This window comes from Narcine bancroftii, chromosome 7, assembly GCF_036971445.1.
Source record: "Narcine bancroftii isolate sNarBan1 chromosome 7, sNarBan1.hap1, whole genome shotgun sequence".
Taxonomy (NCBI): domain Eukaryota; kingdom Metazoa; phylum Chordata; class Chondrichthyes; order Torpediniformes; family Narcinidae; genus Narcine; species Narcine bancroftii.
In genome coordinates, this window is record NC_091475.1 from 198,887,458 (window position 1) to 198,911,442 (window position 23,985).

General features: G+C 44.0%; 1 protein-coding gene and 1 long non-coding RNA gene across 5 annotated transcripts in view; one reads left to right on the plus strand and one right to left on the minus strand.

Moving 5' to 3' along the window:
• The window catches only part of LOC138739602 (cohesin subunit SA-2), a 154,601-nt gene that overhangs the window by 21,293 nt on the left and 109,323 nt on the right, over positions 1–23,985 (plus strand). For all 4 annotated transcript variants that reach the window (XM_069891960.1, XM_069891959.1, XM_069891961.1 and 1 more), the window contains 5 exons: positions 3,591–3,770; positions 7,582–7,654; positions 12,082–12,240; positions 14,740–14,836; positions 20,624–20,700. In XM_069891960.1, the coding sequence (XP_069748061.1) occupies positions 3,727–3,770; positions 7,582–7,654; positions 12,082–12,240; positions 14,740–14,836; positions 20,624–20,700 (450 nt within the window). In that variant the 5' untranslated portion in view covers positions 3,591–3,726. The remainder of the gene's footprint in view (positions 1–3,590; positions 3,771–7,581; positions 7,655–12,081; positions 12,241–14,739; positions 14,837–20,623; positions 20,701–23,985) is intronic.
• On the minus strand, positions 2,031–23,935 carry LOC138739603 (uncharacterized). Its single transcript, XR_011342338.1, has 2 exons — positions 23,830–23,935; positions 2,031–2,400 (listed from the first exon to the last, which is right to left on the minus strand). It is a non-coding gene; the product is annotated as an uncharacterized lncRNA (long non-coding RNA).

Below are 23,985 nucleotides of genomic sequence, written 5' to 3' on the forward strand. Positions count from 1 at the left end.
AAATAAATGTTGAATCGCTGTTTGAAGCGTGTCCAATTATCAGCTAGATTGCTGGTAAACTGCATCGGTGTGGGAGGACTTAACTTATCCATGCTTACAAACTATTGTCTTCTCTTACTCACTCAGACACTTTTGACACCATGTTATGCCTGTTCTTTCAAGAAGAACGACTTAACCCTTAACCAACTTTATTTTTCCTTGAGTTGCTTCAACAGACTTCCAACATGTATCATTTCTGGTTTCTGCCAACCATGCACATTGCATGCTGGGAAACGTAGTTCTTATTTACATGCATCAGAACACAACCACCACTGCTGGTGACAGAAGAATTCTCATCACAATGAAGAAAAATCCCCAAATGTACGTCCGTCAGATCAGAAACATTCTTCAGGAGGCAGGTGTGAATATGTCAATGACTACTATCCTCAGAAGACTTCATGAACAGAAATATAGAGGCTACACTGCAAGATGCAAGTCATGGAAAAGGTGATGTGTTTCGGATCTTGGGCAGTTCCTTGATGCCTCCACACTTTGCTCTGCCGTCACTCTGATGCAGATTCATCTTGGTCTCATCTGTCCAGAATTCTGCAGGCTCTTTTAAATACTTCTTGGCAAACTGTAATCTGATCATGAAGTCTTCTGAGAACAGCAGTCATTCACATATCCAGACCTGCCTCGTGGAGAGTCTTTCTGACCTGTTGGACATAGGTATAGGGATTTTTCTTCATTATAATATGATTCTTCTGTCATCAGAAATGGTGGACTTCCTTGGAATATCAGTCTCTTTATGATTACTGAGCTCACCGGTACATTCTTTTCTTCTCAATGATGCTCCATTTTGTTGAGTTTGGTTATTCTTAGGTTTGGGTGTGGGCTCTTATGGTTTTATCCTTGTTTTACAGCCTCATAATGGCTTTCTTTGCCACAATTCTGGCCCTGACATTGAAAAATGGCAACTACAGACCCCAAAGGTGATCAAAAGCTTTGAAGCAAGCCTAGCTCTCTTACACCTGCACCAATGAAGCAATTAGACATACCTGGATACTCACAAACACCTGTGAGGCCAAATGTCCCAAATATTATGGTGGCCTGAAATGAGGGGACTATGTATAAAAAAACACTGTAATTTCTACATGGTCAAACCAAAATGTATACAAATATTCTTGAATAAAATCTGGACTGTGCACTTTAATTGCACATGAATTGTTTGATTATAAATGTAAAACTGTGAAGCATAGGGGAAAATAAAGGAAAAAAGTGTCTTTGTCCCAAACATAATGGAGGGCACTGTAGAGTCATCAAAAGCATTGAAGATTTATTGGACAGACATTGGAGCATAGGGAATCCAGAGTTCTGCAGAGGACATGCAAGTGGAATAAAAGGTAGGATAAGATCAGCCAGGATTTTACTGAGCAGACACAAGATACCACATTTATGGTTTTTACACATAAAGAATGTAATTTTTGCATCGTCATTTTTCACACTTACCTTCCGGAAAGGCTGTTCACACAGAACGACTGTGTGTACGTGGACTTTTTTACCCCCTCCATAAATCTTCGTCCGCGAAGCCAAGCCAAAGAAAAAAAAAGGCTGAACGTGAGTCGATGTTGCCTTTGATGTATGACATACGTGCGACGTACGGTGTCACTGCATTGACATCGTCAGTGGCGTCATTCACCTGCATCCGAAAAAACCCCAAGGCTGGAGAGCAAATTGGCTCTAGATCCACAGATCCTGTCAATGTAGATGTCACCTTGCTTCACATTTAAATCTCCCATCTTGCAAAGTCGCGAGCTGAATGCGTCATCGCGTGTCATCATGTATGTTGTAATCATTAGACCAACGTTGTGGACCACCTGCAGTTCAGTTTAAACAAAAACATGTAGGGATGCTGCAGGAAAAATTTTGGAACATGAATAAGTCACTCTTTTCCGTTCCAAACTTTTTACACAGCCTGCGTTGAGGGAAGTTTGTGAAAGTTTCCTGTTATGTAGTGGCTGTGTAAAAACCATAATTGACTCATCTTGGCAAAATGTTCTCATTTTCTTTTATTTTTCTCCTCAAAATAGGCCCCACGGCCCTCTCCTGTAGGAGAGCATTAGCAGGCCATTACTTGGAGGCATGTTCTGCTCATTCTGATTCTTGAGGTGTTCCTTCTTCCTGCCATCACATCTTTATTGTTCTTTTGCGTCTCCTGGTTCAGATGTTCTGGCTGTCCTGGTAGCCCCCTTCACTATGTACGTGTCTCCCTGCACCATCCTTCCTTCGGAGCTTCCTTCTGATGCCTCGAATCAGGGGCGTGTGTGCAAGAACCTCATTTGACACCTCAGCCCAGTGCTCCTGGAGCTTTGCACTTTCTGTTGAGACTTTCTGTTGAGATGTTACACTGAGCCTCCTGGCCTAAGATGGACATAAAAGGATTCCATGTTAGTATTTTAAAGAAAAACAGGAGATTTAAGCTTCGTTAAACTTTGTAAATTTTTTTAAGATTAAGGCTCTTTTGGTCCATGGGCCAGTGCCACCCAATTATACCCAACTGACCTACAACCCCGGACCATTTTGAACGGTGGAAGGAAACTGGAGCACCTGGAGGAAGCCCACGCAGACTTGGGGAGAAGGTCTAAAATCCATACAGATAGCACTGGATTCAAATCCCATTTGCTTGCGCTCTAACATCATTGCACTAACCACTAAGCTTACTGTGTGGGTCATGGAAACATTCCACACAGAAACAGACCAACAAGGCCTTGTGCTGACTATCAACTCCCCATTTACTTTTTTAATTCAAGCGTCCACGTAGTTCTTCATATTCCAGATGAAGGGTTTTTGTCCTGAATCTTCGACTGTCCGTTGCTTTCCAAGGATGCTGAGTTCCTCCAACACTGTGTTACTCTGTAAAAACACATCTTTATTCATATAACCAGATAACCATATAACCATTTACGGAGCAGAAACAGGCCATGTCGGCCTTTCGAGTCTGCACCGGTTCACTAGAACAACTCCACTAGTTCAAACCTCTCGCTCTTCGCCAATACAGTTCAGCAGCAGCAGCTGGGACTGGAACAGGACAAGCTGACAAGCTTGTGGAAAAACCCCATTCTGAAGATGGGTTGTGAGTTCTTAGTTCAGCCTGGTCAAAGCCCTTGTGGTCCATACAAGAGGAGAGGACTGGCTGCATAATGCTTCATTTGAAATAAGGAAAACAAAAAGAGGAACTCTGTTATAACCTGAAAGAAAGAGTTTATCATTTGGAAAACCCTGATAGGGCAATTTGCTTTGGCATCTCGTGAAACAGAAAAATTTGCACATACTGTGATTGTAGTTAATACACTAAAGTGCTGGAGAAACTTGGTAGGTCCCGCTGAGTCCATAGGAGGCAAAGATATATAACTAATGTTTTGGGCCTGAGCCTTTTGTCAAGGTGTGAGCAAAAAAGCTGGCACCTACCGAAGTCATTGAATCATTCCTGAATTGATTTGGTTCTGGCATTGTTGCGATATTTGAATTGTTGTCTAATATTGGCATCCAACTAAGTGCTGGAATGAAGATCTGACACTGAGCCCTGTGGTGTTCTCCTTGTCTCCCTACAGCTCAGGAGCAAAATGTGAGAGTAGGCAAACCTGCTGCTCATTCGACAGAAAAAAGTGCAGCAGGCAGACATGATAAAATGGCGATCGACGTAAGGAGGCTGCTTGACGAGGACTGGAGCTAAATCTTGGGGCAGAGATGATAGCAGAACCAGAGACACCCAATGGAATTTCTTATCAAAAGTAAGGACCTTATAAGACGACCCGTGATTTATTTTGGGTTGGTGGGGTTGTCGAGAGATTTACATTGTGCCAGACTCACAGCAATTTGGCCCTTGGCTGGTCCTTGACCAATTAATGCTAATTGCCAGCCCTTCAGCATTCTCCAAGGGCCTTTTTTTTCCATTTAACTTATTATTTAAATAAAACTATTAGAAATATAAAGACAGGGTCAGGATATGGTGGTTGGAGATGAAAGACAATGCAATGAAAATCCCCGTCTTCTGTCCTATTGGAGGTGCCAACCCTATTATTGCGTGCAAGAGCTTTATTATTGCAATAAAGGCTCATAATAGAATATAGAACAGTACAGCACAGTGAAAGGCCCTTCGGCCCTCGATGCCTGCACCGAACACAATGCCAGATTAAGCTAAAAAGTAAAAACACAAAGCTGGAGAAACTCAGCAGATCCAGCAAAGGTCATATCTGGCATTTCAGGCTAGAGCCCTTCATTGAGGTATGGAAAAATGTTGGCAGATGTCTGAACAAAAGAGTGGGGGGGGGGGAGAGGTGTGGTCGCAAAGGCAGGAGGTGATGGGTGGAGAAGGTAGGGAGGGGACAGCAGCGATCAAGGGGAGGATGGATGACTGGGTGAATTGAGGGGGAGGGGAGGGAGGAGAACTGGAAAGGGGAAGGGAGAAGAGAAAAGCAGATTAGCAGAAACATGAAAAGTTGATGTTAATGTCATCTGGCTGGAGAGTGCCCAGACAGAAAATCAAGTGTTGTTCCTCCAATTACCCAGACAGACACCTGCAACTTTTGCCTCCACACTGTTTCCACCCCCTCTCCCCCCACCCTACTCTTCTGTTCGGATACTTGCTGATATTTTTCCATACCTTGATGAAGGGCTCTAGCCTGAAACATCAGATGTATATTTTTATCTCTTTTGCCTGCACATGAGCCAAACCCCTCCAATCCCTGTATATTCATGAATTTATCTTACAACCTCTTAAATATTACTATCATATCTGCTTCCACCAGAACCTGTCAAGGTGCTCCAAGCACTCTCTGTATAAAAGAACCCTGCCCTGCATTCTGGCTGTCTATCCTATCCACGTCTCTCATAATTTTTTGAACCTCTTTCAGGTCAACCCTCAGTATTGAAGAATACCCTAAGAACTAACTCAAGTATTGAATGGATTAAGAGATTTCCTTCTGGGCAATTGTTTTTTTTTTGACATAACAGAACCGTTACAGGGCCTTTCAGCCCAAGAGCCCATGCCACCCAATTACACCCAATTAACCTACAACCCTGGTAGGTTTCAGATGCTGGGAGGAAATGGGAGGCCCCGGGGATAACCCACGCGAACACAGGGAGAACGCATGAGCTCCTTACCCACCAGCACTGGATTCGAATCCCGGTCGCTGGTGTTGTACAGCACTGTGCTAGCCACTACAGTAATCGTGCCGCAGGATTGTACAGGCAGTGGGACAGATATTCAACTTTGCCATCCAGAAGAAGGAACCCAATCACACCTCTGGATAAAGTATGGCATGAGGTACGAGGGCTCATTCATCTGAAATTGTACTTGAATACCATCATAGTCCTCAGGGAGTTAAAAATGTGGGCTATTAAAAGCTAGTAGTGAACATTACCTATTGGATTGTCATAACCACCCAACTAATATCCTTTAAGAGACACATGAGAAACTCCAGATGCTGGAACCTGGACCAAAAGGACAATCTACTGGAGGAACCCAGCAGGTCAAGAAGCATCAGTGGGAGAAAAAGAATAGCTGACGAAACCTTCATCACTCGACTATTCTTTTTCTCCCATTGACTCTGCTCAACCTTGCTGGGTTCCTCCAGCAGATTATTTTTTATTTACTTTAAATGTGAATCCTTTGGACATTCAAGCAATCACTAATGGAACAACCTCTTTGATGTCTCTCTGCTCATCCTTTCATGATCACCTATCACACTTCCAACCAATCTCCTTCCAACCTGGCTTGCGAACAGTCCCTTATTTGGTGCTCTGTCCTTGTTGCTACAGCCCCTCATCTTGTGTACAAGGACATTTGGGTCTCCCTGAATAGCATTAATCTGAATCCTTACCCAACTTTCAATGTTGCTGCACCAGATCTGAGAATGTTCAGCAATGGAAATAGAGGCTCTACTAGATTGGGGAGTCCTTTCTCCTGTCCCCGTGATCCAATGGAAATAGAGGCCCTACTAGACTGGGGAGTTCTTTCTCCCATCCCCGTGATCCAACACTCAAGTTCTTGGGTCAAAGGAAATTTTCTCCATAACAAGAAATAGGAGCAGGAGTCGGCCATCTGTCCCATCAGGTATGCTCCGCTATTCAATGAGATCATGGCTGATTTGATGATAGGGTCATTTCCATCTCCTGACCTCTCCCCCTTTTCCCTTAATTCTCCTACTTTGTCAAATCCAGCCAACTTTGTCTTAAATATATTTACTGAGGTTGCCTCCACTGCTTCATTGGACAGTGAATTTCATAGATTTACCACCCTCTGGGAAAAGAAGTTCCTCCTCATCTCCATCCTAAATTAACTACCTTGAATCTTGAGGCTAGGTCCCCTAGTTCTAGTCTCCCCAACTAATGGAAACAAGTTACCGACCTCTATTTTAGCTAAACCTTTCATAATTTTATACGTTTCTTCTCATTCTTCTAAATTCCATTGAGTACAGTCCAAGATGACTCAATCCCTCCTCATAGGCTAAACCCCTTTATCTTTGGAATCAACCTGGTGAACCTCCTTGATGTGATGAAATCCTGACAGTTTCCACTCCAACAGAAATCCTTGAGCTGTGAGTTAGCCTAGCAGTGATGCTCCTGTGCAGTGCTAGGTTAAAGGACCTCCATGTTTATTGAAGTCTTGAGCCAGAGGTCAGCATCAGGCATTGAGATCAAATTGGAGGGAGTGAAGGCAGGTGTTGTCTCTCCATCTGGGGACCTTGTAGCGTTTGCACTGTTACCACAGACATCAGCAGTGATGGGAAACGGCAGTATGAGAGACAATTGGAGAGAAAGAGGGTCCAGAGGAGCGTCCCTTCCTTCCTCTTGTAATTGAAGCAGTGCTGGGAGTGGATAAGACCTTGTTACTGGGTGCATATCCTTGATGTATCACATCCAAATTGAAGCAATATAATGGCCTGAGTATCTGTTGGCCGATTCATCTCCATGGTGTCTATATTTATAGATCATAACACGTACAGCACAGTACGTGCCCTTTGGCCCACAGTGTGGTGCCAACCTAATTCCCTACTGCATACCCTTAATTTTTCTCAGTTCCATGTAGCTATCAAACAGTCTCTTAAAAGATCCTATTCTCCTTGCCTCTAACACTGTTGACAGCAATGCATTGCATGCATTCACCACTCTGCGAAGAGCTTACGAAGTACTCTGCGAAGTACTTACTCCCAAAACTATCCTTCAAACTCCTTAAAACGATGCCCCCTCATGTTAGCCATTTCAGCCCTGGAGAAAATCCACATGATCAATGGTTCTCATCATGGTTGACACCTCTCTCAGGTCACCCCTCATCCTCAGTCACTGTTCTGCAAACTTAATTCCTATCCCCAACACCTGAGTGTATTACTGAAGCTGAACAAAGTCTGATTAATTTTGGTTACCATGCAATCCAGTTATAGTCCATCAGAAATCACATATTGACCAGATCAAGGCTTCTCCAATTCCCCACCTAAATGCGGATGAAATCATGGAATGCAATCCTCAAGGAGGTATAACTCCCATGCAGTTTTCTTTTCACCATTAGTTCTGGAGATTGAATGTGCTTTATGTTTGCTGCAGAGAGAATGAAGGCCACTCTGAATCTGACAATGATGTGGAGAACCAGAGGAGGGGAAGTGAAAGCATCTCTTCAGTGAGTACCGGGAAATCTCTTCCACAGCAGATATGGACTGACGTGCGTCAGAGAAGCAGGATTAGAGCTTGTCTTTAATTGAATATTATTTAATGTGTTATGAAAAAAAAATATTTGGGATACACATCTGAATCCTTATTTTAGACAATAGACAATAGACAAAACCCCTGCACTCGCCAAGGCAAATAGCGCCTTTGGAAGACTACACAAAAGAGTCTGGAAAAACAACCAACTGAAAAACCTCACCAAGATCAGCGTATACAGAGCCGTTGTCATACCCACACTCCTGTTCGGCTCCGAATCATGAGTCCTCTACCGGCATCACCTACGGCTCCTAGAATGCTTCCACCAGCGTTGTCCCCGCTCCATCCTCAACATTCATTGGAGCGCTTTCATCCCTAACGTCGAAGTACTCGAGATGGCAGAGGTCGACAGCATCGAGTCCACGCTGCTGAAGATCCAGCTGCGCTGGGTGGGTCACGTCTCCAGAATGGAGGACCATCGCCTTCCCAAGATTGTGTTATATGGCGAGCTCTCCACTGGCCACCGTGACAGAGGTGCACCAAAGAAAAGGTACAAGGACTGCCTAAAGAAATCTCTTGGTGCCTGCCACATTGACCACCGCCAGTGGGCTGATATCGCCTCAAACCGTGTATCTTGGCGCCTCACAGTTTGGCGGGCAGCAACCTCCTTTGAAGAAGACCGCAGAGCCCACCTCACTGACAAAAAGCAAAGGAGGAAAAACCCAACACCCAACCCCAACCAACCAATTTTCCCCTGCAACCGTGTCTGCCTGTCCCGCATCGGACTTGTCAGCCACAAACGAGCCTGCAGCTGACGTGGACATTTACCCCCTCCATAAATCTTCGTCCGCGAAGCTAAGCCAAAGAAGAAGAAGAAAGAAAGAAGAAGACAATAGACAATAGGAGTTGGAGTAGGCCCTTCGGCCCGTTGAGCCAGCACCGCCATTTTACAGATCATGGCTGATCACTACCATCAGTACCCCTTTCCAGCCTTATCCCCATAACCCTTAACTCCTTCACCCACTATTTTGGTCCTTTTGAAGTCCTTCCTAATTCCTTTGCTGTTTTAGTTTCAAAGTTACTCAATGAAAATGTTGATCTTGCCACATCACATCAGTAGCTTCCCTTCAAAAGTGATTTATTGGCAGGAAATAACTTAGGCTGACAGGCATAATGTAAATGTGAAAGGTCTTTGACGTGAATTGTTGATTCAGTTTCTCTCCCCACAGATACTGCCTGTTCCACAGAGTGTCTCCAGAAATTTTCTTTTTGTTTTGGAATTTCAGCACCTGCAGTTTTTTTTAAAACTTTTGTATAAATGCTTGTCTATCTCAGAATTAAAATTGGAATTTATGGTCAAGAACGTATCATAAAATTTGTTGCTTTGCGACAACATTACAGTGCAAATATTGCTATAAATTACATTTCAAAATAAATAAATAGTGCAGTAAAATAGGAAGTGAGGTAGTGTTTGTCCCTTCAGAAATCGGATGGCAGAGGGGAAGAAGATGTCTTTATGCCGCTGGATGCTCATCTTCAGGCTCTTGTACCACTTTCCTGATAGTAGCAGTGTGAAGAGGGAATGACCTGAGTGGAGGGGGTCCTTGAGGATAGAGGTTGTGCACATCCTTGATTGGAGTGAAGACTGATGTTCGTGATATCGTAGGCCGAGATAAGAACTCTCTGGAGTTTTTTTCCTGTCCTGTCCATCAGCACCTCCACACCAGGCAGTGATGCAACCAGACAGAATGCTTTCCAGGGTACACCTGCAGAAACTTTCGAGAGTCTTTGGTGATATAATGAATCTCCTACAACCCCTCACGAAGTACATCTTGGCCACAATTTACATCCACAAATGTCAGGCTATGTGTGGTGAAACCACTCTTTTTCTTTGGCTTGGCTTCGCGGACGAAGATTTATGGAGGGGGTAAAAAGTCCACGTCAGCTGCAGGCTCGTTTGTGGCTGACCAGTCCGATGCGGGTTGCATATGTAAATGACCTTTTATGTTTGACCCTGTATTTACTGGCCCGCTTGTGACTCCTTCCCTTTCTCCCCCATAAAGGCTGTCATACCACAAGCCTGCCCCCAGTTCGAGTCCGGGTCAGTGTGAACTAGCAGCACAAGGGATGCTGCCCACCTCTTGCTAATAAAAGCCTTCGGTTCCAGTAACTTCAGTCTTTGTGTAATTGATCGTGCAACCATCTGGTAATATCCATACTGATCCAGAATATGAGATTAAATCCCACCTTGGCATTTTGTAATGCAGATGATTAACTGAGATTCAGGTTTTGGGCAAATGGCTGCCTCGTGCTATAAAAGTTAGAAATAAAACCAATTAAGTATTTGGAATTTAAAAGAACTAAAGAGATTAATTTTGTGGGGAGTAGGGGAGTAGGCTTGTGAGCATATTGCATTTCTTCAAGGAAACCTTGAGGATATCTTTGAAGTTTTTATTTTCTGTTTGCTTGGAAATCTCTTGTTGTGTTGGAGCTCAGAGTAGAGTGTACGTTTTGAGAGTTTTGGGAATATGGATAATGTGGTCCGCTTAATCACAGTGTTGTGGGGTCACAAGCTGTATCCTCAGTGGTCGCTGTATCCTCGGTGGTCGTCAATCTCAGTGGTCAACTTCACCTGAAATGCTTTCAGTGGTAAGTGCCCTATACAGGCTGTCAGGGGTACAGAACATAACATAAGAACATATGAAACAGGAGCAGGAGTTGGCCATTCGGCCCATTGAGCCTGCTCCGCTATTCAATAAGATCATGGCTGATCTGTTCATTGACTCAACTCCACCCACCTGCCTTTTCCCCATCCCTTAATTCATTTTGTTAATGTAAAAATCTATCTAACTGAACCTTAAATATGTTTAATGAAGTAGCCTCAACTGTTTCCCTGGGTAGAGAATTCCACAGATTCACTACTCTCTGGGAAAAAGTTTTTCCTCATCTCCATCTTAAATCTACTCCCCTGAATCTTGAGGCTGTGTCCCCTAGTTCTGGTCTCACCTCCCAGTGAAAACAATTTTCCTGCCTTTATCTTATCCATCCCTTTTATAATTTTCATGCAAACGCGCATGATAATAGCATTTAATTTCATTTCATTTTAATTTAGAAACAGCGCAGTAACAGACCCTTCCAGGCCTTGATCCCATGCTGCTCAATTACATCTAATTAACCCACAACCCGCCTACGTTTTGAAGGGTGGGAGGAAACCGGAGCTTCCGGAGGAAACACACACAGATGCAGGGAGAACGTATAAATTCCTTATAGACATCGCTACATAAGAGGCTTCTAATATGCAGGGAATAGAGGGATATGTATTATAAACAAAAGAGATCTAGGTTAATGTGAGCACCATGTACAGGGCAGACATTATGGGTTGAAGGGCCTGTTCTTGAGTTGCCCTGTTCTATGTTCGATGAGCATCACGTCACACAAAGGAGCTCAGGTGTCCTTCAACATCACTTCATTGAATTACAGACATTCCCTTTATTCCATCTATTGTTCTTCCCTGACTTCCATGACACTGAGACTGACTTGCTTTCTTCCTCAGTTCCAATGAAGAGTCTCAAATGAAACTGAAATGGCCTGGTATGGGTGGGGGGGGCATCGTTACCTCTGAGTGGAAAGCCCTGGAAAAAGTAGTGAACACAGCCCAGTACATCACAGGCAAAACTCTCCCCTCCATCGAGATCATCTACATGGAACACTGCTGTCAGAGAGCAGGAGCGATCATCGAGGACCCACACCACCCAGCGCACAATCTGTACTCACTGCTGCCATCAGGAAAGAGGTATAGGTGCCACAAGACTCACACCACCAGGTTCAGGAACTGCCGCTACCCTTCCACTATCAGACTCCTGAACAGCGACTCATTCAGAGACTCATTTAAGGAATCTTTCTTTGTTTATCATTTATTACTTAATATTTATTTTGTATATATTTGCACAGTCAGTTTGTTTACATTTCTTTCTCCTTGAGTACACTTTACAGTTACTGGTATGTAGAAATTCTGCCTGGCTTACAGCAAAAAGAATCTCAAGATTTTATGTGATGTGATATATGTTCTCTGACAATAAATTTAAACTTCGAAATGGTTACTGTTTTCTCTTTCCACAAATACTGTGGCCGAGTTCTTCCAATATTTCTATTTATTTTAAAGAAAGGCCTGACCCCTTGGGCTGTGACCCAATGATCCACTTGTTCTGTTTTTCGGAAATGGATTTTCAGAAGCCAACTCTCCATGGACTGGCACCTGGGGAAGTTAATGATGTGGCCTGAGCAAGAATCATTGTCTAATCTTGACATTAGAGAAGGCTGCACGGAGCTTTTGAGGAGAGCATTTATACTCTAGTCTTCAAATTAAATGTAGCTTTAATGTTATCTTTTCACTGCCATTTCCAGTCATGGAAGAGACGAAGAGACCATTCTGAGAAAAGCAGACGGAGATCATCGTCCTTGAGGAGTTGCCGCCAGATCCGATCGAATGCTCGCGAGCAGCAGGATGAAGTAGAAGCGGTCACACTGTTTGAAGTGGTCAGGATGGGCAAGAGTGCCATGCAGGTACCTGCAAGGATGATGAGAACTCCAAAGTCTGAGTTGATAAAGCTGTATTGCGAGCCTAGAGATTAAATGACTGGCCGTGTGGGTCACTCTCCCCACAGGCCTTGCTACAACTGTTTTGGTGTTGGCTACATTTCCACAGGTGATAATGATTGTGTGCCCTCCCTGTTGTGTTGGCTGAGATCAGTTCAATCAGTGTAATGGCCAAGTACTTTACCAGGCAGTATTTTGAGGCATCAAAGAATATGTGGAAGATTTTTCTTTGTTCTCAGCCGTTCTCAGTAGATGCTAATGTTTGTTGCCTATCCCTAATTGCCCCAACACCCCCATCCCCAGGCTGTGTGTCTGACTAGGCTGTCTCAAGCAGCAATTAGGAATTGTCACCTTGATGAGTCTGGTGTCACATCTGGCTGAGGCAGTTCAGGGCCCTTCCTTCCCCAAAAAAATTCCTGTAGTTTCACCAACACATTACTGTCACTAGATTTATAATCCCAAGTTTATTTAATATCTTATGTTTATATTGACTCAGAGAGAGCTAGCCCCTTCCCATCACCTCAGCTTTTCTCTTCTACCTTCTCATCCATTTTCACCTACGACCTCTTACCTGTTAGTCTGTGTTCTTCTCCTCACCTCTCCCTGCCTCTCCTCACCTCTTCTCTCTCCTCCTCCCCTCACCTCTCCTTTCCTTTTGCCTTGCTTTTTCTCTCGCTTCGCTTCGCCTCTTGACTCTCCTCTCCTCTCACCTCATCTCTCCTTGCCTCTCCTCTCGCCTCTCTTCTCATCTCTCCCCTCTCCTCTTGCCTCCCTCCCCCACCTCTGCTCCCCTCCCATCACCTTCCCTCCCCCACCTTTTTATTCAGGTCCCTGCCTACTTTCTGCTTATACCTTGATGAAAGGCTCAGGCCCAAGACATTGGTTACCATTTACTTCCTAGAGGTGCTGTGTGACCTGCTCAGTTTCTCTGGCACTTTAATGCATGGCACTGACTCACTTTAGACACATCTCCATAGCCACAAGCCAACCATTTGGATACAGGTCCAGCGAGTTCATCACCATGCTTTCATGTCCATAGGAACTATAAGGGGAGGTTAGACAAACTTAAGAGGACCTGAAGAAAGTTTATAAAATTATGAAAGGTCTAGATAGACAGTCAGAATCTTTCTCCCAGGGTAAAAAAATAAGTCAACTATTTGAGAGATGTTTAAAGGAGATGTGCAAAGCAAGTATTGAACAAAGAGAATGGTTTGTGCCTGGAACGCAGGGGGCAGTGGTAGAAGCAGATATGATTGTAGCATTTAAGAGACATGAATATACAGGGCATGGAGGGAGTGGGTCATATGCAGATAGAAGAGAATTTGCTTATTTCATTATTTTTAGATTTAGACCCTTCTGGCCCCTGAGTCCCTGCCTCCCAAATACCCCAATTAACCTACAATCCCTGCCCGTTTTGAAGGGTGGGAGGAAATCGGAGCACCCGGAGGAAAGCCACACAGACACAGGAAAAACATACAAATTCCTTACAAACAGCGTGGGATTCAAACCCGGTTCACTGATGCTGCATTAGCGTTGCACTAACCGCCATGCTGACCCGTGCCACCAATTTGGCATCGTGCTCAACACTGACATTGTGGGTCGAGTGGCCTGTTCCGTGTTAAGGTGCACAGAATAAGAGGGGTGCTCTTCAAAAGGCAAGTTGTGCAGAAGATCTGACATTATCTTCTCTACATGTTACATAGTGCCCTGGTTAAGATGCAGGTTTAATGAGGGCAAATTAGCATAGACAGACATCGTGGTCAGCCTGCATGAGCTCGGCTTATAGGGGTCAGTTCTGAGTTCTATGAACATGAGTCTTTGATCTGCCAAGTAACATTTCGACATTGACCTTCTTTATTGGATGCAACCATGTGTTCTTATGTGTGTAAGAACTACATTTCCCAGCATGCAATGCATACAGATGGGCAGAAACAGGAAGTGACGCATGATTGGGGGGGTTGTTGGTCAGAATTATAAAGTCGGTTAGTGTTAAACCCATGTAAAGTCATTCTTCTTGATAGAACAAGCATAACATGGATTATTGTCAGTTATTGTCAGTTGGACGCCATTGGAGACGGTGGAAGCAGAACAAGAAAAATAAAGTCAGTTAATTGATAAACCCCCGTAAAGTTGTGTTTCTTAACAAACATGATGTGCTCAGAAGTTTGTGAGTAAGTAAGAAAAGACAATAGTTCCCATTGTGGATAAGTTAAGTCCTCCCACACTGATGCAGTTTACCAGCAATCTAACCAATAATTGGAAATGTAGTTCTTATTCACACACATAATAGCACACACCTCAGTCTGTATGTGACATGGCTTTGTGAATAGTGACTCCAGATAAAACATTGAGATTAATCCCATACATCTCTGAAAATAATCCAATCACCTTTCTCTAGCTGTGCAGGTTTTGTATTTTTTGTAATGCTGTATTCCATTGTGTGATGTTCGTTTCCTCACCTTGCAGTCTGTGGTTGATGACTGGATTGAAGAGTATAAACAAGACAGAAATACTGCCCTCCTGGATCTCATCATTTTTTTTATTCAATGTTCAGGATGCAGAGGTGAGCCCCTCTGATTTGTCATTATATTGCCCTGTCTTTTGGATGATGCATTACCCTTGCATTGTACTAAATGCTCTTGAATACATCTGGATGATTTAATATTTTCGAGACTTCTCATTTCTCACTTCTGTGATTGAAGTGGAGCTAAAATGTGCCTATTAGGAATTTATACTGGATTTATTTTTTTAAAATATTTATTGGCAATGATACTGCCCATATCTGCTCCACTTTTACACTGTTTCTCTTTGCTGACATTACAAAAGTGACCGATTCTCGAATGTAATCCATAGGTTGTAAAGTGTTTTGGGAAGGGCTGAAGAGGCGGGAAGGGATTTGATGGTGGAGATGCTAGGTCTAGACCAAAAGGCTGTTTGGTGGGTGGGGGGGGGGTAATCAGTCAGCACTTTCATGTACAAGGGACAGGATATTGAGGCTGGGACAACTATTGAAGGATTTATGTTGGCTAATTAAGATTCAAGATTCTTTTATTGTCATGTAATGAAACAGAAAATGTAATATTACATGAAATTTCCTTTATTTGCCATCGGCGGAAATTGCCCAGCGCTCCTTACAGTCGGAGAGAGAAAGAAAAGTTGAGTCTCCCCTGTGTTATAGTACAGATTCTATCACCAATGTGTATATGTACAACATGTAAGATGACTGTGATTGGCTGAGAGCACAGCCACACCTACCGGCAGGTCTTAAAGGATTGCTCCTAGCCAGACCAGGTCATTCTGGACTGGTCGACCTACTTGTGATATGCTCCAGTTTTTAGTTAATAAAAGCCGGTTCGGATCAACAAGTCTTTGGTTCTTTTGACGCGCTCTACACACCCCAGAGTTTTTAGGCCTTTTCATGGAGGCCGTCTTAAAAGCCGAATGAGAATGTATTTCTTACCTTTTCGTGCATACCCAGAAAAGTCTGCTCTGATGTCCCCTTTCAGCCTGAAATGGCTGAGGGATTAATATGGCTTTCAGGAGGTGTGGCTACTGGTGCCATGACGCCATACATACGCACTGAGCAATGGCCAGCTTCTTTACCCATAATCCCTCACTGACAGTCCGGTGGTTGTATCACCACATGTCAGGCTAACAAGTCGTCAGTCCTTCATTTTCTTTCTTCCATCGGAGAGCATAGGTACGTGTAGCAGTTAGCATGATGCTGTTCTAGCGCCAGCGGACTCCAAGTTCAAATCCAGCGCTGTCTGTAAGGAGCTTGCACGTTCTTCCCATGTCTGTGTGGAATTTCCCTGGGCTTGTGGGCCGGAAGGGCCTGTTACCGTACTAAATGTCTAAATTTTTAAAAGTTAGCCATTTCCGGTTGGGTCTATAGGGAAAAAGGTGAAATGTCTATAAAAGTGGAAAGAAGTGGGAGAGAGGCTGAGGTTATAGGTGTGAGAGGTAGAAAGATTACTTCTCAGCCTTTTGGCTAAGATCAAGCATAGTGTGAGAGGTAGAAAGGAGGGAGAGAACTCTGGGAAGGGAAGGGGCAAGAAATGTTTGTGAGAAAAGTTCAGTGCAGGAGTAGGTAAAGGTAGAACCAAGGAACAACATGGGGATAGGGTTATCTACAATTGAAAGAATCAATGTTGATGTTGTTAGGATTAAGGCTGTACAGGAGCAACATGATGGTTTTTCGGAGGGAAACAAGATAGTCTGCAGACGCCGTGGTTGTAGTTAATACACAAAATTCCGGAAAAGCTCTGCATCCATAGGAGGCAAAGATAGATATCCAATGTTTCGGGCCTGAAGCCTTTGTCAAGGGCTCAAGCCTGAAACGTTGGTTACATTAACTTTGCCTCCTATGGCGCTGCGGGACCTGATGAACTATGTGGTTGCTCCTCTAGTTTATATTTGGTCTCACCCTGACAATGGATGAGGCCGAGGACAGACATGTCACTGTGGGAATGGTGCTGGGAGTTGAAATGCTTGGCTACAGGAAGTTCAAGTTTAGATGCACAAACTACAACTCATTGGAGACATGCAAGAGACTGCAGATTTTGGCATCTGAAGTCAAACGCCACCTACTGGAGGAACCCAGCAGATCGGGCAGTATCAGAGGGAGAAAAAGAATGGTCAACGTTTCAAGCTGAAACTCTATTAGGACTGAGAAAAGTGTGCAGAAGTAATGTAAAGAGGTCAAGGTGGGAGGGGTGAGGCAAGTGCCCCACACGCGATTGGCCAGCTAGGCAGAGGTGGAAATGATGGACGAACAAATACCAGACCGGGGTGGGGGAGAGAGGGAGGGAGAGAGAGAAAGAGAGAGAGAGACTGGAAAGCAAAGGCTGCTGTCACTGCTGGAATTGGATAAGTAGAGAAGGTGAGAACGGCGGCGTAAAGAGAGATTAGTTGGAACTAAAAGGATGGGAGGTAAGGGGAAGGGGGGAAGTAGCAGTACTGGTCAGGGATAGTATCACAGCTATAAAAAGGGAGGACGTTGCAGAGGGAGTGTCAATTGAGACCGTGTGGGTGGAAGTCAGAAATAAGAAGGGAGCAATCACTCTACTAGGAGTGGTCTACAGGCACACAAAAAGCCCTCTGGACATCAAGGAACAGATAAGCAGACAGACTTTGGAATGGTGCAGGAAATACAGCCTAATATTGACTTGCACTTTCCGACTGCAAAAGGAATAGATGGGGCTGAATTTGTCAGATGTGTTCAAGAAGGATTCCTGACACAGTATGTGGACCAGCCGATGAGAGGAGAGGCTATACTGGATCTAATTCTGGGAAATGAAACTGGTCAGGTGGCGGACCTCTCAGTTGGGGAGCATTTTGATGAGAGTGATCACACCAAACAGACAACACAGAAAATGGGGAAGTGTTTAATTGGGAAAGGGCTATTTATGATGGGATGAGGCAGGAACTAGTGAGAGTAAATTGGAAATGGACGTTCAAGGGTGAAAGCATAGAATTAATGTAGAGGAAGTGTAGGAACCACGTGTTGGTTTCAGGATACATTTGTCCCACTGGGACAGGAAAATTTGGGAGGAAAAGAGAACCATGTTCATGAAGCAGGAGAGGCCGCTAGTTAAAAGCAAGAAGGAAGCACACATTAGATATAGAAGGCAGGAAACAGGAAGGGCTCATGGGAAGTCTTTCTTTACCTTCCGGCTATCTATCCCATAGGATGATGATGGTTCCTTTCATTCAGATTGTGGGGTTCGATATGTGTGTACAAGCTGATCCTTGATGGGCACTGTTTGCCACATACTTGGCAGGTGAGGCCTGGAGGGGCAACAGGAGCATAAGCTCTGTGGCGGTGCCTCCTGTGCCTTTCCTCTGTTGCCTCTTTGAACTTGTTCTCAACAGTGTCCAAACCTTTTCTGATGGCATCCCTCCACTGTGAGCGACCTTGAGCCAGATCTTCCCATGTTGATGGGGTAAGGCCAGCTTTCTTGAGGCTCCTGAGCAGAAGATTCTTATACCGTAGACACTGGCCGTCTCATTTTCAAGTTGGCTGTACAAGATGTCCTTGGGCAGTCTTCTGTCAGGCATTCTGACAGGTTCTGCCCAGCGCAGTTGGGCTGACATCACCAAGGTTGAAACTGCTGGCTTTCTGGCTCAAGACAGGACCTTGATATTGGAGACCTGGTCTCACCCAGGTGATCTTCATCAGAGAACGTAGGTGACGCTGCTGCAGTTGGTCAAGCTGATGTAAGTGACCCTGATACGGGCACCACATCTCACATCCATAGAGCAAGGCTGATATGACAACTGCTTAAGGAAGGACTTAAGGGGGCATGAGAAGGCCTTGGCCTGTAGAATTAAGGAGAATCCCAAGGCATTCTATGCATATGTGAAGAACAGAAGGATGATGAGAATAAAGGTGGGGCCACTAAAAGATAAAGGAGGCAAAATTTGCCTGGAGATGGAGGAGGTTTGGGAAGTCCTTAATAAATACTTCAGTATTCACAAGAGAAAATGACCTTGATCAGGGTGAGGTTGGAATAGAATTGGCTTGTGTGGTGGACAATATGGAGATTTAGGAGGAGGAAGGGTAGGGTCTTCTTAAAAAACATCAAAATTGATAAGGGCCCAGGGCCAGACATGATATACCCCAGGTTGCAGTGGGAAGTGTGGGAAGAGATAGCTGGAGCAGTAGCTCTGATCTTTGTCCTCTTTGGCCACAGGGGAGTTTCAGGAGGATTGGAGAATGGCAAATGTAGACCCCTTGTTTAAAAAAGGTAATAGGGAAAATCCTAGGAATTATAGACCGGTGAGTTGTCTATTGGAGAGGATTCTTGACAATAGGATCTATGAGCTTTTGGAGAAGTACAGTCTACTCAAGGATAGTCAGCATGACTTTGGGAAGGGAAGGTCGTGCCTCGTGAGCCTAATTGAGTTTTTTGAGGGGGTAACAAAAGTTATTGATGTGGGTAGGGTGATAGATGTGGTCTATATGAATTTTAGCAAGGCATTTGACAAGGTCCCCCATGAGAGACGTTCAGAAAGTCTTCAGGCATGGAACTTTGGTTGTGTGGATAAAAAAAATTGCAAGTAGAAAGCAGAGAGTAGTAGTGGAAGGAAAGTATTCTGCCTGGAGGGCAGTGACTAGTGGAGTACCACAGGGATTCTGGGACCCTTGCTCTTAGTGATTTTTATAAATGACCTGGATGAAAATGTGGAAGAATGGGTCAGTAAGTTTGCAGATGATACAAAGGTTGGAGGAGTTGTTGATTGAGCTGAAGCTTGTGGAAGGTTACAAGAGGACATAGACAGGATGCAGAGTTGGACAGAGAAGTGGCAGATAGCATTGCATCCGGATAGGTGTGAGGTGAAGTATTTTGGAAGAACAAACCAAAAGGCTGAGTTCTGGGTTAATGGTCATTTACTTAAGAATGTGGATGAACAGAGGGACTTTGAGGTCAAAATTCATGCATCCCTCAAAGTCGCCGCACAGGTTGAAAGGATAGATAAGAAAGCCTATGGGATGTGGGGCTTCATTAATAAAGGGATTAAGTTCAAGAACAGAGAGGTCATGTTGCAACTCTACAAATCTCTGGTGAGACTATATCTAGAATTTTGTTTTCAGTTCTGGACATCTCATTATAGGAAGGATATTAGGTTAAGTTAATAGTAACAAGTTAAATATTGATCTTATTATTTTGTATGAAGAAAATTAATATCATTTTTATTGAAGTAACCATTGTCTTGGTGAATTTCTACTGCTGCTGGTATCTGGGCTCATAACACTATGTAAATGCACATCTTCCAGCATTGTCCACAGCCCGGCTTGTCTCAGGGGTGAAGAGCAAAAGAGAAAGTGCTACCTACTGGACTTCATAGGACAGTAAATTCAGCCCAGGTATCACTAGGTGATGAAAGGAGCCAGTGGTCAGGTGTGCACCTCTGGGTGAGCAGAGCCCAACCTTGATTGACTTCCAACTAGGTTCCAAGGCGGAGAGGTCCCTTGACCCTCCGCTATCCATGTTCCCACCAGGTTCCAGACAGAGAGGCTGCATGACCCTCCACAATCCACACAACAAACGGCAATCCAAAACCTCAACCACCTGTTGAAAACTAGCTTGGTTGCACATAAGAAAGTTGTCCAGAATTGGTCTTTGATCCAAAACCTGAAATTTGGCTGCCCTCTGTGGCAGCACAATGAGTTAATCTGGTTACTTGGAATTCTTGTCCACTGGTAGGCCTTGGAGTGAGCAATCTATTATTTATACATTCCACTTTATGAGAACATTTCTTTTTTCAAAATGTAATGTATTTCATGCATGAATATTTTGAAGTAATGTATTTTATACTAAGTGTTTTTTTTTCTCTCTTGTCACAGGAATGGTTACGGCCGAAGTTTTTCAAAATATGCACAGTCCTGACATTAGGAGAAAAATGACTGAGGAATTTGATGAGGTGAGATAAGGTTTTTGAGATTGATTTTAAAAGATGGTTTTCATCCTGCCCTGTATATTCAATCCTCTCTCCCACACACACTGAGAAAGTGAATGCAGAATAAGCATCAGTTTTACAGCAGGCAGGATGTATGTGGGAATTTGAAACTTTGGACAGCTCGCTAGGACAGATGGAACAGCTGCAGCGGTGTTACCTTTACATATGGAACAAGAAATCGCAGCAGGAGTAAACTATTAGCCTGTGAGCCCCCTTTGTTCTATGTGGGACAGCTACTCAACTACATTTCCTGCCTTGATTCCATTAAATTCTAAAAAATAATTGACTTTAATCTTTGACCTCAATGTCTAACCATTTACAGCCCAGTGGGGAGAGGATACAGTCTCATATTAAATGTGCCTATGTGTGGCATGGTTAGCAGAGCAGTTGGTGCAACACTGTTACTCCACCAGTAACCGGTGTTCGAATCCCACGCTGTTTTGTATGTTCTCCCTATATCTGCATGGGATTCCTCTGGGCATTCGGGTTTCTTCCCGCTCTTCAAAATGTACGGGGGTTGCAGGTCAGTTGGGTGTTATTCGGCAGCAAGGGGTCGTGCACCATGTCTAAATTAAAATTTAAAATTTAATATTTTTAACAGCTCGAGCAGTTCGACCACATTCTGGAAATGAATTCTAGTTTGGTAGAGAGACTGTCTAGGGTGGGGTTGTTTTCTTTACAATGTAACAAAATGTAATTAATAAAATGATGTAGGGTCTATTTCACTTTCTCACTAAGGATGGCAGAGAATTAAGTGAATTGGGGAAACGTTCAGTGAGAAATTGTAGTTGTGAATGCAGCTCAGCCCATCACATAAACACACCTCCCCTAGATTGACTTTGGCACTTTAATACAGAATATATTAAAAGCAATCCAACCGTGGCCCACCCTCTCATCACCTTCCCCTCCTGTCAGGAAGAAGTTTCACGGGTGTGAGATCCTGCACCACCAGATTCAATGACAGTTTCTTTCCTGCTATTATCAGCCTCCTGAATGAACCTCACGCTGATTAAATAATGAAATCCTTGATGAAGAGTTCTAGCCTGAAATGTTCTTCCTCCAGCAAATTGTTTGTTGCGAATAAATTAATGTTGCCTTTCCTCTTCTCTAACTAATCTCTTTCTGTTAGTCTGCACTCTACTGTGTTTTTACTGCTGTACTTTGTATTGGTTGACTAACTGGACTGCTTGCAAAATAAATTTCTATTGTAGCTCAGTACACATGACACTAAGCTTAAAACCTGAAAGTTCCACTTATTGCATGGAACTTTTTGTCGGCAAACATCAACACATTTAAAAAAAGTCCCAACATGGGCTGTTCAAGAGCAATAACATAATGAATCTTGGAATCAGGATTGAACTGAAGTACGTGTTCCCCTGGCATAAATTTAATACCTCCTTTAGTGGCAGATATTTCCAAATTAAGAAAAAAAGGAGGTGCAATGGTGGAGCAATTGTTGCCTCTGCATGAACTGCTTTGGGATAATGGATTTGGTAAGCTTTTTCAACTTTGGTCCGTTCAGTGAACTCCATCCACATATGTTCTGTGCAATTAGACATGGCGTCAAGTTCCAACAGTGCCACATGTGTGCAGTTTGCACATTCTCCTGTGACTGTGACTCCAGTTTCCTCCCATGTCTCAAAGACTTTTAGGTCAACTGGCTGCATTAAGTTGGCTTTTGGTGTGTGGTAAGTGGGGAGGTGAAGGGCATCCAAATGAGAATAGGGCAGTCAGGGAGGAATTGGACTTACTGGCTTGTTCTGCTGGGATCCATCCTGAATCTGATGGGCTGAATGATCATCTTGCTTGTCATAATAAGTAAGTAAGTTTGGTTACTGCTCTATCGCGACCATGAATGGGTAAATTTAATGCTTAAAGGACAGTTAACTGGAAACATTTATCTCATTGATGAAAGGTTTTCCTCTTTGGAGTAGAAATTCTGTCTGGTGTGCAGGAAAAAGAATCTCAGGGTTGTATATAATGTGATGCATGTATTCTGACAATAGATCTGAACTTTGAATAGATATTCAGTGGTGTCACCATTAGCTGCATCATAAGCACCCCACAGTGAAGTGGCCTTTCTCTGGGGCAGGCAGCAGAGTTGGCATTTGATTAAGGTTTGAAGACTGCTTTTAATTACACGTCATTAAGAATAAATTCTGCTTTGATTGGTTTTGCTCTGGCCTCTCAGGACTCCTGGCCATTTGTATGGTTGCCCACACATTTAGCTTCATGGGCAGGAGGTGTGGAGGTGAGGGTACTGAGGACTGATGCTCATGAACGGATTTGACTCTTTTGTGTTGACAGCTAAAAGCATATTTCTCCCCCAGTCACTTTCCAGTCTTGAGTGATGCAGCCATGTGCAGTTCACTCCAAGTTCTGATGGGCAGGAAGAAACTGGATATCCTGGAGACTAAATTAGTAACCTGAGACTTGTGGAGAGAGGGGATGAACTTCACTTCATCGTGAGCTTTTGCAGACTTATGTTTTGCTAATTATTACTGAATCTGGGAGAAAGTGTGTTTATCAGATTGTGAAGCAATTCAACAATGGAAATCTGTCATCCTTGCTCTTTCTGGGAGGCATGTGTCTCCAACTACACCTGAGAGCCTGATTACACCTCTCTGTTGTACCAAGGCACGTGGGAAGAATGTCAGGTATTCATGAAGCTTCTCAAGGCACTTAGGGAGCAAAGTGAATTCTGGCAGAACCAATGGCTTCCTTTGGGCAGAAGATGCATGAATATTGAAAACACACACCTCCAGATTCAAGGACAGTTTCTTTCCTGCTAATGTTCCAGTCTCTTGAATTTACATCCCATTACAGGTACACGATCCTTTATCTGGAACCCTTGGGGGACAGTGTGTTCTGAATTTCAGATTTTTCCGGATTTCGGAAAGCCCACCCGAATTGTGCTGCCGTATCCACCCCCACCCCCTTCCAGTTGCCTGGCCATCTCCCCCAACCGCCAGTCCCTCGGCCGCCCAGCCATCTTCCCCCAAGCGCCGGTCCCTCGGCCACCTCCCTCAAGCGTTGGCTGCCCGGCCACCTCCCCCAAGCGCCAGCTGCCCAGCTGCCTCTCTCCCCACTTACCGGATTTTGGAGCTTTCCGGATTTTAGATGTCCAGATAAAGGTTCGTGTACCTGTAGCATAAACTGATGGCCTGCAAGGTTTGATGGCACTTTTCTCTTTAATGCTTCTCCCTGGACTTTTGTCTATTGTGACAACATAACCCTTCACTTTTGTTT